Here is a 13777-nt window from a genome sequence, read left to right as displayed (position 1 = left end):
CAGACGACCAGTCAAGGTGAGTGAGTGAGTCTTTTATTAGCAGGAGGAACGTCGACGGCTTAATGAACAATGAAGAACATGAACACTCACTGCCAGACACCACAAAGCATACAGACCTGCTGTCTCTCTCTCTCTGAGCCAGGACTTTATTCAATAACATTTTTCCTGACTTGCATAAATGAATTTAAAGTATTTGTTTCCTCTCCAGAATCCTCATTAGATCATCTGCACATCTGTTCTTCTAAGGGGAGGGAAGAAGGTATGTCGTCTCTTTAATCACTCTTGAATGACATTGACATTTTAATCTGTAGTTTGTTATGCGCTGTGAACGTGATACGCCTATTCAATTATATAGAAGTTATTTAGTTTTCAAAAGGTGAACTCTGGTGTAAATCAAGTGTCCGTATTCATGTTTTTAAGCTTCAAAGTTCAAAAAGAGGAAATGGAAGTGATGGTGATGCCAATAGGGAAGTTGGCTTCTCCACTTATTAACTATAAAACTGTACGTGGTTTTTGTTTGAAAGAATTTAACTTAACATTTAATTGAAATTATCTTTTTCTCTAATTACCATAAATGATCTGTAAAAGTGCGCTTGATTGATGAGATAACGTGAGTTAAAACAGCCAATTGAACAATGTAAATCAGGTGTGTCAGAGTCATTTTCACTGAGGGTCACATCAGCATCATGGTTACCCTCAAAGGTCCAGATGTAACTGTCATACAGAATAAATGTAACTAAATGTAACCAAATATATGTAAAATAAAGGTAACTACTCAATAAAATATTGCTAAATAACTTTCTGTATTTATTACTTATTCAATTTCACTCGTCGCATGATGTATTTACAATAATACGCTGTGACCTAGTGGCGGTCACTTTGTGGGTAACACAATCGCCATGCATTGTGGGAAATGTAGTTCATGGTCAATGCACGCCTTAAAGCAGCATAGACCTATTTTAACACAAGATTTTTAAGACCAATTAATCACTCGCGGGCCTTGAGTTTGACACATGTGCTGTAAATCCTCAGCTTTATATAACAATATTTATTGTCCTTTGAGTTTAGGGCAGCATGTGAACTTTTGGGTCTAAGTTCAACCACCTTGAAACGTGTTACTGCTTTTTAACCTTTGTCTTGTGCAAAAAATCGATAAAGGTTACATAGTTTATATTTATGTGTATTAAAATAGTTTGTCTATTCTATTCTAATAGAATTTATATATAGTATACATTTTTGAAGTATAGTACTCAACGTTACTTTAGCAGAACTTTCTTCATAAGTCCCCCAATTTTCCTTTCACCCCAACCCGCCTAGGCAGATGGCTGCACATCTTTGAGCCTGGTTCTGTCAGAGATTTCTTCTTCCTGTTAAAAGGGTTTTTTCTCATTGTGTAAATTGTTGGGTTTCTCTGCTCTGCATGATGCTGTCGATGTACAGCAACATGAGAGGATGATGTTCACTCGTGGAGATGCTAAAACGGTGATGAAACATGGTCTCTCCTTCACCTCTCTTACAGTAAACAGCCACCATGAGCACCGACGCCGAAATGGAGTGCTTTGGCCCGGCTGCCGCTTACCTGCGGAAGACCGAAAGAGAGCGGATAGAAGCTCAGAACACGCCGTTTGACGCCAAAACGGCGTTCTTCGTGACTGAGCCCAGCGAGATGTACCTCAAGGGGAAACTCTCCAAGAGAGATGGCGGCAAAGCGACTGTGGATACTCTCTGTGGAAAGGTCAGATGATCCTGATGTGCTGTAAAATAATATATATACACTACCGTTCAAAGGTTCGGGGTCACCTATACAATTTGTTTGTGTTTTCCATTAAAAGTCACACTTTTATTCATCAAAAGAGTTGCAAAATGAATAGAGAATATAGTCAAGACATTGACAAGATTAGAAATAATGATTTTATTCAAAATAATAATTTTGCCCTTTGGTCAAAGAACCAGCAGAACTGTTTTCAGCTGTGCTAACATCATTACACAAGGGTTTTCAAGGGTTTTCTAATCATCAATAGTCTTCTAACACCATTATCAAACACAATGTACCATTAGAACAGTGTAAATGTGCCTCTATACACCTATGTACATATTCCATTAAAAACCAGACGTTTGCAGCTAGAATAGTCGTTTACCACATTAACAATGTATAGAGCAGGGGTCTCAAACTGGAGGCCCGGGGGCCACATGCGGCCCCCAAATCAATTGCATGTGGCCCACCAATTAATATCAACTTATGATGAGTTTAGCGCTGAAACAATTAATCAAATAATTGATTATTCGATTACTAAATGTTTTTTAATTACTGTTATGTTACGTTAAGTACGTTTATATTGTCAACCTTTTTTCGTTCCATATCAAAACAATCACTTTTAATGTTAAATTATGGGAAATATCATCATAAATAGTATTATTTTCATGTCTTTTTCTCAAAAAGTTGGCCTTTTTTTTTTACTTTCCTGACCTTACTGACCAAACTAGACACTCAGTGGCCCCCAAGTCATTTGAGTTTGAGACCCCTGGTATAGAGTGTATTTCTGATTGATTTAATGTTATATTCACTGAAAAAAAAGGTGCTTTTCCTTCAAAAATAAAGACATTTCTAAGTGACCACAAGCTTTTGAACAGTAGTGTAAATATGACATAATAAGGAAAAGTAAACCACCTCAGTCACTCACTCACTCTCCTGTCTCTTTTGTCTTTCTGTACCAGACCATCACTGTCAAAGACACTGAAATCTTTCCCATGAACCCTCCAAAGTTTGATAAGATTGAGGACATGGCCATGATGACCCACCTCAGTGAACCTTCTGTGCTGTATAACCTCAAAGAGCGTTACGCGGCGTGGATGATCTACGTGAGTTTGAGCCTCTCGGCACACGAGCAGATGAAAACATCATATGTTGACAGACAGACAGACAGACAGACAGACAGATGTGTGTCAGTAGTCGTGATCCTCTTCTTCTGAACACAGACCTACTCAGGGCTGTTCTGCGTCACTGTGAATCCCTACAAGTGGCTCCCAGTGTACGATGCAGGCGTCGTCTCTGGATACAGAGGGAAGAAGAGGATTGAGGCTCCACCCCACATCTTCTCCATCTCTGATAATGCCTACCAGGCCATGCTCACTGGTGTGTAAACAGGCTCTATCAACGCCTTGCATTTCTTAAAACTGATTTATATTACTGGAAATAATAATCATTTTTCTTTCTTTTCAGACCGTGAAAATCAGTCCATTCTGATCACGTAAGTCTTGACAAAGGATTCCTCTAAATCACGTGTCAAACTCGAGGCCCGGGGGCCAGATGTGGTCCGCCATGTCATTTTATGTGCCCCCACGAGTGATTAATTGGTCCTAAAAATCTGTTTTAAAATAGGTCTATGCTGCTTTAAGGCGTGCGTTGACCATAAACTACATTTCCCACAATGCATGGTGATTGTGTTACCCACAAAGTGACGGCACCGCCACTAGATCGCAGTGTATCATTGTAAATACATCATGCGACGAGTGAAATTGAAGTAATAAATACAGAAAGTTATTTAGCAATATTTTACGGAGTAGTTACCTTTATTTTACATTATATTTGGTTACAATTAGTTACATTTATTCTGTAAAACAGTTACATCTGGACCTTTGAGGGTAACCATTATGCTGATGTGGCCCTCAGTGAAAATGAGTTTGACACCCCTGCTCTAAATGATGAAAGCCTGATATTAGATGGTGTTGATGATACATTTTTTTTCTTATTATCCTCCAAGTGGAGAATCCGGTGCAGGAAAGACGGTCAACACCAAACGTGTCATCCAGTACTTTGCAACAATTGCAGTCGCTGGAGGGAAAAAGATTGAGCAAACGGGAAAAATGCAGGTACAGTATCTACTCCGCAAGAAGAAGGAACGATGATCCCAGAAAATCAGATGATGATCGTTTCTGTAATTGTTTGAACGAAGGGCTCGCTGGAAGATCAAATCATTGCAGCCAACCCCCTGCTGGAGGCTTACGGTAATGCCAAAACTGTCAGGAATGACAACTCATCCCGCTTTGTAAGTTTTTGTTCACCTCAGTCTTTTTACACAACTCTCAATAAGATAATTACCTAAATTGATGTTTTCATTTTGAACAGGGTAAATTCATTAGGATCCATTTTGCATCGTCGGGGAAGTTGGCGTCAGCAGACATCGAAACATGTAAGACACACATGAAAAATGATGCAGCAGATATGTATGTTCTTGTAGCAGGACTTACTGTTGTCCACATGTGTGTGATGAACAGATCTGCTGGAGAAGTCTCGAGTCACGTTCCAGTTGTCTGCAGAGAGGAGCTACCACATCTTCTATCAGCTCGCAACAGGCCACAAACCTGAGCTCATAGGTGTGACATCGGCAGATAATGACACCGTTTAGTCCTGAAGCAAATGATAGCATCTGTATTCTTAAACAGTTTTTTCCCCCCTGTTTCTTCAGAGGCTCTGCTGATCACCACAAATCCATACGATTTCCCCATGATCAGTCAGGGTGAGATCACCGTGAAGAGCATCAATGACGTTGATGAATTCATGGCCACTGATGTAAGGACAAATGCATTGTCACTCATTTTAAATCAACAGTTCATCTCTTTGGAACTAATTGATTAGGAGCAAGAATATAAACACTCCTAAAACAAATTCAAGTGATCTATACTTCCTGGAATTTAAGGTGCATTATGCAATAAATCTAAAGTGGCCTTAAAATCCTCCTAATATGTCACAGAGACTCAGGAATAATGTTCATATAACAAACTGAACTCACCAACAACAACAGTACAGACAAAATATTTGCATTAAAAATATATATTTTGCAGATTGCAAATCATGTTTATGTTTTGAAATCATGTTTTGGCATGTGGCGCCACCTACCGCCGTCTACCAATCATTGCAGTCAGTAGAGTCTCAGCTGCCGAGGAACCACAAGTTGCCAGTTACGTCAGAAAACGAAACCTAAAAGACCTCAGTATTTTGAATTTGAGTGTATTAACAGTTTTTGGCCACATTCTTACATATGACACCTTGGGTTTGTTGTAGGACTGTAAGGACTGTTTCCTCCCAATAAAAACATACACTTTTCTTTCAAACCATTTTTTAATACAGACTGCCATTGACATCCTGGGCTTCACTCTAGAAGAGAAGGCCTACATTTTCAAGCTGACCGGAGCTGTGATGCATCATGGAGGCATGAAATTCAAGCAGAAGCAGCGTGAAGAGCAGGCTGAGCCTGATGGCACTGAGGGTATGACGTCCACACACGACCAGTGAATTAGGAGTCAAGCCGGTATTCTGCGTTTCTAAAGATGAAAACTTGTGTTCTGTATTTAGTGGCCGACAAAATCGCCTACCTCATGGGTCTGAACTCTGCTGATTTGCTCAAAGCACTATGCTACCCAAGAGTGAAGGTCGGGAACGAGTTTGTGACCAAAGGCCAAACTGTCCCTCAGGTAAGAGTCAGACATGAAGAGGAGCCAAATTAAGATTTCACCATTCCTTCAGTTCTAATGTTGTATCAATCACTTGGTAAATCAGGTCAACAACTCCGTCATGGCTCTCTGCAAGTCTGTCTATGAGAAAATGTTCTTGTGGATGGTCGTCAGAATCAATGAGATGCTGGACACCAGGCAGCCCAGGAGCTATTTCATTGGTGTCCTGGATATTGCTGGGTTTGAAATCTTTGATGTAAGTATGTTTGGTTTATGGAACGTATTCTTACAAAGTGTCATTCCAATGATGTTTGCATTTTGAGATCTTACCACATCAAAGCTCAGGGTATCTTCATGTCTTCAGTACAACAGCTTGGAGCAGCTGTGCATCAACTTCACCAATGAGAAGCTGCAACAGTTTTTCAACCATCACATGTTTGTCCTGGAGCAAGAAGAGTACAAGAAAGAGGGAATTGAATGGGAGTTCATTGACTTTGGTATGGACTTGGCAGCCTGCATTGAGCTTATTGAGAAGGTGAGGTTCACATGCTGATGTACACTCACAAATGCACTGTCAATGCATCTTGTTGTTTTAATTCATTAATTTCCTCTGAATAGCCAATGGGCATCTTCTCCATCCTTGAAGAGGAGTGCATGTTCCCCAAGGCCACTGACATAACCTTCAAGAACAAACTGTACGACCAGCATCTTGGTAAAAGTGCCCCCTTCCAGAAACCTAAACCTGCCAAAGGCAAAGCTGAGGCCCATTTCTCTCTGATGCACTATGCTGGCACTGTGGACTACAACATTTTTGGCTGGCTGGACAAGAACAAGGATCCTCTGAATGACTCAGTGGTTCAGCTCTACCAGAAGTCTTCAGTCAAACTGCTGGCTTACCTCTATGCATCACATTCCTCAGGAGAAGGTACGGACATTAAAAAGCATTATAATTGTGCAATTGTTGTTTAATTTAATGTAATTTTTGTGTCACTGACAGCTGAGGGCGGTAAGAAGGCTGGTAAGAAGAAGGGTGGTTCCTTCCAGACTGTGTCTGCTTTGTTCAGGGTAGGTTGTGAAAAAAAAAAATGATGCTTCATTTCAATTCTGTCTAAATGAATACATGCTGTAATAATTCCCAAATGTCCTTTGAATCCTTCAGGAGAACTTGGGCAAGCTGATGACCAATCTGAGGAGCACACATCCTCATTTTGTGCGCTGCCTCATTCCTAATGAATCAAAGACTCCAGGTACTTCACACAGTGCCAATAAATGTGTTTTGATTGTCATGTATTCCATCTTCTAACAAATGGTTGGTTCTAACTATACATCACAGGTCTTATGGAGAACTTCCTGGTCATCCACCAGCTCAGGTGCAACGGTGTGCTGGAGGGAATCAGGATCTGCAGGAAAGGTTTCCCCAGCAGAATTCTCTATGGTGACTTCAAGCAGAGGTAAATGCTAATGATCAAATCAAATCAAATCAAATGATTTCATTGACAGTCCTACATTGAAATATTTGTTGCAATTTCTTTCCAATCAGATACAAAGTATTGAACGCTAGCATCATCCCAGAGGGGCAGTTCATCGACAACAAGAAGGCCTCAGAGAAACTGCTGGGATCCATCAACGTGGACCACACTCAGTATAAGTTTGGTCACACCAAGGTAGAGTACACACTTTTCTGGACTGGAAAAGGCGATTTACACTGAAGTCTAAGATCAGTTATGAATACTCACTCTACCTTTTCAGGTGTTCTTTAAAGCTGGGCTGCTGGGAACTCTGGAGGAGATGCGAGATGAGAAACTGGCTTATCTGGTCACAATGACTCAGGCTCTGTGCAGAGGTTTCCAAATGAGGAGGGAGTTTGTCAAGATGATGGAAAGAAGGTAATGTACCTACATGTTATGAACGTTGCTCAATTCCTGTTACTTTTATCTGTTTTTTTGAACCAATTCTTACTTTGTCATCCTCAGGGAGGCAGTTTACTCTATTCAGTACAACATCCGCTCATTCATGAATGTCAAAACCTGGCCATGGATGAAGGTGTACTTCAAGATCAAGCCTCTTCTGAAGAGTGCGGAGACCGAGAAAGAGATGGCCCAAATGAAGGTGGACTTTGAAAAGACCAAAGACGACCTAACAAAGGCTCTGTCCAAGAAGAAAGATCTGGAAGAGAAGATGGTTTCTCTGCTGCAGGAAAAGAATGACCTCTTGTTGCAAGTGCAGTCGGTGAGCTGGATCACTACGAACTATATGAATGTCTAAAAAGTAAACCCTTGTAAGATGTCTTATTTGAATCTGCTTTCTTTCATTTCTAGGAAGGTGAAAACCTTTCTGATGCTGAGGAAAGGTGCGAGGGGCTCATTAAAGCAAAAATCCAGCTCGAGGCCAAAGTCAAAGAGACAGCTGAGAGACTGGAGGATGAGGAGGAGATGAATGCAGAGTTGACTGCAAAGAAGAGGAAGCTGGAGGACGAATGCTCCGAGTTGAAGAAAGACATCGACGACTTGGAGCTCACACTGGCCAAAGTGGAGAAGGAGAAACATGCCACCGAGAACAAGGTGAAAAGACACTTCCAACGTATTTTTAATGATCTTTTCGTTAAACAAAGACACCCTTTTGTTGATTTCATATCTCATGTATAACTTTTACAGGTCAAAAACCTCACAGAAGAAATGGCTTCTCAAGATGAGACCATCGCCAAGTTGAGCAAGGAGAAGAAAGCTCTCCAAGAGGCCCATCAGCAGACGTTAGATGATCTCCAGGCAGAGGAAGACAAAGTCAACTCTCTGTCAAAGTCTAAAATAAAGCTGGAGCAGCAAGTGGATGATGTATGAAATCCACCCATGGAAACAACTGTTAAACAAATCAGTCGTGTCTTTATTTTGATAAATATTAAATGTCTATTTCCTTGACAGCTTGAGGGTTCCCTGGAGCAAGAAAAGAAGCTTCGTATGGATCTTGAGCGAGCAAAAAGAAAGCTGGAAGGAGATCTGAAACTGGCCCAGGAATCCATAATGGATCTGGAGAACGACAAGCAGCAATCTGAGGAGAAAATTAAGAAGTACAGACAAAATATAATTCATCTAATTGATCTAATAAATATTCTATGAAAGGTTCTACAAACAAACACAACTTTAATTTGCGAATGTTTATTCTAACGCCCTACAGGAAGGACTTTGAGGTTAGCCAGCTCCTGGGTAAGATCGAGGATGAGCAGTCTCTTGGAATCCAGCTACAGAAGAAGATAAAGGAACTTCAGGCTCGTATTGAGGAGCTGGAGGAGGAGATTGAGGCCGAGAGAGCTGCTCGGGCCAAGGTGGAGAAGCAGAGGTCCGATCTCTCCAGGGAACTCGAAGAGATCAGCGAGAGGCTCGAAGAAGCCGGAGGAGCCACTTCAGCTCAGATCGAGATGAACAAGAAGCGAGAGGCCGAGTTCCAGAAGCTGCGTCGCGATCTCGAAGAGTCCACCCTGCACCACGAGGCTACGGCTGCCGCTCTGCGCAAGAAACAGGCCGACAGTGTGGCAGAGCTCGGGGAACAGATCGATAACCTCCAGAGAGTCAAGCAGAAGCTGGAGAAGGAGAAGAGTGAATTCAAGATGGAGATCGACGACCTTTCAAGCAACATGGAGTCTGTCGCCAAATTAAAGGTGAGAGTCCTACACTTTCTACAAGGATGAAAAGACAATAATGGTCAGCCATTTAACTTGCTCTAATATATATATATATGTTTTCCTTTATTAGGGAAACCTTGAAAAGATGTGCAGGACGTTAGAGGATCAACTCAGTGAGCTGAAGTCTAAGAATGACGAGAACGTCCGTCAGCTAAACGACCTGAGCGTACATAAAGCAAGGCTTCAAACTGAAAATGGTATGAATCTCAAACATTAGACATTAGCATCCTTGTATTTAGCCATTTAGTGGCTCCAGTTATGGGCCACAGTACTCCAGTACTGAAAATATTACATGTATTTTAGTAGGATATTATTTTGATATGTGATATTGTTTTGGTCTGGTATCATCAATTAGCTATTTTCTGTCTTTGATCAGGTGAAATTGTGCGTCAGCTGGAGGAGAAAGAAGCTTTGGTTACTCAGCTGACGAGAGGCAAACAGGCCTATACCCAGCAGATTGAGGAGCTAAAGAGGCACATAGAGGAGGAAGTTAAGGTAACACTCTGTCAACACAGACAAATGAAAGCACCTGATGATTGGTAAGAAATATTCATCAGGTTCTACTTTGAATTGTCAGGCCAAGAACGCCCTGGCTCATGCTGTTCAATCCTCACGCCATGACTGCGACCTGCTCAGAGAGCAGTATGAGGAGGAGCAGGAGGCCAAAGCTGAGCTGCAGCGAGCGCTGTCCAAAGCCAACAGTGAAGTGGGTCAGTGGAGAAACAAATACGAGACTGATGCCATCCAACGCACTGAGGAGCTGGAGGAGGCCAAGTAATGGACATTTCTGGAATCACATTATTTTTTAATGCAAAATAATAATTTTGCCCTTTGGTCAAAGAACCAGCAAAACTGTTTTCAGCTGTGCTAACATCATTGCACAAGGGTTTTCAAGGGTTTTCTAATCATCCAATAGCCTTCTAACACAATTAGCATGGAGAGATGGTTGCTGGAAATGGGCCTCTATACACCTATGTACATATTCCATTAAAAACCAGATGTTTGCCGCTAGAATAGTCGTTTACCACATTCACAATGTATAGAGTGTATTTATGATTGATTATAAAAAATCAAGAAGAGCTTTTCCTTAAAAAATAAGGATCCCAAATTTTTGAACGGTAATATAACTCATCAAAAAAATCTATCATCTTTAAACAGGAAAAAACTTGCCCAGCGTCTTCAGGATGCAGAGGAAGCTATCGAGGCGATGAATGCAAAATGTGCCTCTCTGGAAAAGACCAAGCAGAGACTTCACGGTGAAGTGGAAGACCTGATGATCGACGTGGAGAGAGCTAATGCTCTCGCTGCTACTCTGGACAAGAAGCAAAGAAACTTTGACAAGGTTTATTTCATGTTACTCTCTGGTTTTTTACTCATAATAACATGAAGTGACAGAAAACACTCACTTATTTTGTTATACCCGCAGGTTCTTGCTGAGTGGAAGCAGAAGTACGAGGAGAGCCAGGCGGAGCTGGAGGGATCACAGAAGGAGTCTCGGTCAATGAGCACTGAGCTCTTTAAAATGAAGAACTCCTATGAGGAAGCTCTGGATCACTTGGAGACCCTGAAGAGGGAGAACAAGAACCTGCAGCGTAAGACATTCATTCATTCAGTCTGCCTCAAAACAAATGCACTCTAAATATAATATTTTTAGAGTGCATTTATGTGATGTTTCTGAAATGTGTACTTTGTTCACCAAACAGAGGAGATCTCAGATCTGAGCGAACAGCTCGGTGAAACCGGTAAGACCATTCATGAGCTTGAGAAAGGAAAGAAGACCGTGGAGAGTGAGAAGTCGGAGATCCAGACTGCTCTTGAAGAGGCAGAGGTAAAAACTGAATCCTCATATCTGTCGTTATACTTTAGAGTTACTTTGGAAGTAGAAGTAACGTTTCCACAACAATCAACCGTCTTCTTCACTGTGACTCTTAATCACAGGCCACTCTGGAGCACGAGGAGTCCAAGATTCTGCGTGCTCAGCTCGAGCTCACCCAACTCAAGAGTGAAATTGACAGGAAAGTTGCAGAGAAGGACGAGGAGATTGAGCAGATCAAGAGGAACAGCCAGAGGGTGATCGAGACCATGCAGACCACTTTGGACGCTGAGGTCAGGAGCAGGAACGACGCCATGAGGATCAAGAAGAAGATGGAGGGAGACCTCAACGAGATGGAGATCCAGCTGAGCCACGCCAACCGCCAGGCTTCTGAGGCCCAGAAACAGCTGAGGAACGTTCAAGGACAGCTGAAGGTATGGAGAAACCGCAAGTACAGTTTACTTTGTTTGGACTGTTTTACAAATTGTGTGTTTTTATGATTCATTCAGGACGCTCAGCTGCACCTTGATGACGCCATCAGAAGCCAGGAAGACATGAAGGAGCAGGTGGCCATGGTGGAGCGCAGGAACAACCTGATGCTGGCTGAGATCGAGGAGCTGAGAGCTGCACTGGAGCAGACGGAGAGAGGCCGCAAAGTGGCTGAAACGGAGCTGGTGGACGCCAGCGAGCGCGTGGGACTACTGCACTCTCAGGTTATATTTATCCCTAACCCATAACAAATAATAGTTTTCGGCAAAATCCCATTTCCTCTTATCACTTAACCCTAACTTTCACCTAGATGAAGGAATAGTGAGTCCTGATTCTTGTTGAGGTAGAGGGTTAGGGTGAAGTTTAAGTTGTTATGAGACCTTAAAGCACAGATTTCTCTGGCACATTTCAAATACAGGGCTATGAGATTTTTTTCTTAGTATTTTTTTCCCAGAATTTTTTCTCATCATTTTTTTTCAGAATTCAGACTATTTTTTTTTCCAGAAAATGTATAATTTTTTCCTGAGATTTTTGTTACTGTCATTAAACTTACATTGTATAGCATGTTGTGTAGCTATGATAACCCAATCGTTTCTTTGTGTCCAATAGAACACGAGCCTCATCAACACCAAGAAGAAGTTAGAAGCCGATCTGGTCCAGATCCAAGGAGAAGTGGAAGATTCCGTCCAGGAAGCAAGAAACGCTGAAGAAAAGGCCAAGAAGGCCATCACTGATGTGAGATAGAATAATAAAGATATAGTTTATTTCTTCTTTCGGGTTATTGGAGTGATGTTTGTGCTCATGGCTGTTGTGTTCTTCAGGCTGCCATGATGGCAGAGGAGCTGAAGAAGGAGCAGGACACCAGCGCTCATTTGGAGAGGATGAAGAAGAACCTGGAGGTGACGGTGAAGGACCTGCAGCACCGACTTGACGAGGCTGAGAACCTGGCCATGAAGGGCGGAAAGAAGCAGCTCCAGAAGCTGGAGTCGAGGGTAAAGATGATTTTTCTCTCTCTTTCGCTTTTAATTCTTTTAAGTTAAGTTTTTTTTTTTGTAATAACAGCTAGTTTATATTTTAGGTGCGTGAGCTTGAGGGTGAAGTTGAATCTGAGCAGAGACGAGGAGCAGAGGCCGTCAAAGGTGTCAGGAAATATGAGAGAAGAGTGAAGGAGCTCACCTATCAGGTATGTCATCTTTAAATGGTCACTACTGTCCACTTGGCAGGGCTATTGTGCCTATAAATGTGTTATAATAACAATATAATGGTCACTGCAGACTGAGGAGGACAAGAAGAACATCAGCAGACTCCAGGATCTGGTGGACAAGCTGCAGCTGAAAGTGAAAGCGTACAAGAGACAGTCTGAGGAAGCTGTAAGTCAGATTAAAGCTGAATGCAGCACACTTTATTGTCTTTTGAGAGTAAAAAACACAATTACTGCAGTTTTTGAAAACTGTGCTGATGTTTCTCACAGGAGGAACAGGCCAACAGTCACCTGTGCAGGTACAGGAAGGTTCAGCACGAGCTGGAGGAGGCTCAGGAACGAGCCGACATCGCAGAGTCTCAGGTCAACAAGCTGCGGGCAAAGAGTCGGGAAATTGGAAAGGTGAGTAAGACTAAAATAAGGTGTCAATAAGGTGTAATACAACCTTCCTCACCTTTGACTGGGCATTTATTGAACGTTTTATTCATGTTGCGTGACTTCTTCAAATCATTAATTATCTTTTTCTCTCTTTTTTCCAGGGGAAGGACGCTGAAGAATAATCTGCAAGATCTTTGTGAGATTAGTGAGAATCATAAAATATGACGTTTCATTGAAATTCTCTCACAAAATATGTAGATGTATATTCAATAAATAATAAAAAAATATATATACATAATTCAATTACCAGTTTCATGTCTTTTGACTTGACTTGAACATTTCAAATCATTCCGAGATACTTTTAGTCAACTCACTGTCAAAGTGCATCAGGGCAAATGGATAATTTCCTGAATTTCAAAAATTCATTTAAATTATTCCTTAGAAGGTTAACATATATTTTCAACGGATCCTTGTTCAGGCTGATGCTGACTATTATGATGGTCAATGTAAAGTCATTCCGAAATACTTAATCATTTGAAAATCAAGGATGCAAACCATCGTGACATACTCATCCAGTATCCAAACTCCCAGGGCAATCTGACTAACGGTCAGCGAGATATGTCTGTCACAGACAGACACACAGACGCAACTTGCTTTGTAGATAGATGAAATTAAACTGAATAACGATTATAATTGATGAAATATAATAACAATAATCAGTTCTTTGTAATAATAATCAAAATCTACAGCACAATTAAATAATCTGGGA

At 41.4% G+C, this 13777-nt stretch overlaps 1 protein-coding gene across 1 annotated transcript; it reads left to right on the top strand.

The window, feature by feature from the left end:
- Positions 1-13298, top strand: LOC310929457 (myosin heavy chain, fast skeletal muscle-like). Its single transcript, XM_083892224.1, has 40 exons — positions 1-16; positions 209-259; positions 1520-1735; positions 2716-2859; positions 2977-3133; positions 3221-3248; positions 3762-3870; positions 3954-4046; positions 4127-4190; positions 4276-4374; positions 4467-4570; positions 5129-5267; positions 5354-5472; positions 5558-5707; positions 5816-5986; positions 6070-6376; positions 6449-6516; positions 6611-6698; positions 6785-6902; positions 6992-7115; positions 7201-7337; positions 7425-7680; positions 7770-8012; positions 8106-8282; positions 8370-8515; positions 8623-9103; positions 9198-9324; positions 9504-9622; positions 9705-9901; positions 10286-10469; positions 10554-10719; positions 10831-10955; positions 11066-11374; positions 11450-11653; positions 12039-12164; positions 12251-12421; positions 12508-12612; positions 12704-12799; positions 12901-13032; positions 13170-13298. The coding sequence occupies exons 3-40, from the start codon at positions 1532-1534 to the stop codon at positions 13188-13190; spliced, it is 5808 nt and encodes a 1935-aa protein (XP_083748350.1). The 5' UTR covers positions 1-16; positions 209-259; positions 1520-1531; the 3' UTR covers positions 13191-13298.
- The last annotated feature ends 479 nt before the right edge of the window (positions 13299-13777 follow it).

This window comes from Microchirus variegatus (assembly GCF_963457635.1).
Source record: "Microchirus variegatus genome assembly, chromosome: 7".
In the NCBI taxonomy this organism is placed as follows: Eukaryota; Metazoa; Chordata; class Actinopteri; order Pleuronectiformes; family Soleidae; genus Microchirus; species Microchirus variegatus.
The sequence above is the reverse complement of the archived record's forward strand: the minus strand, read 5'-3'. Positions and strand labels throughout refer to the sequence as shown.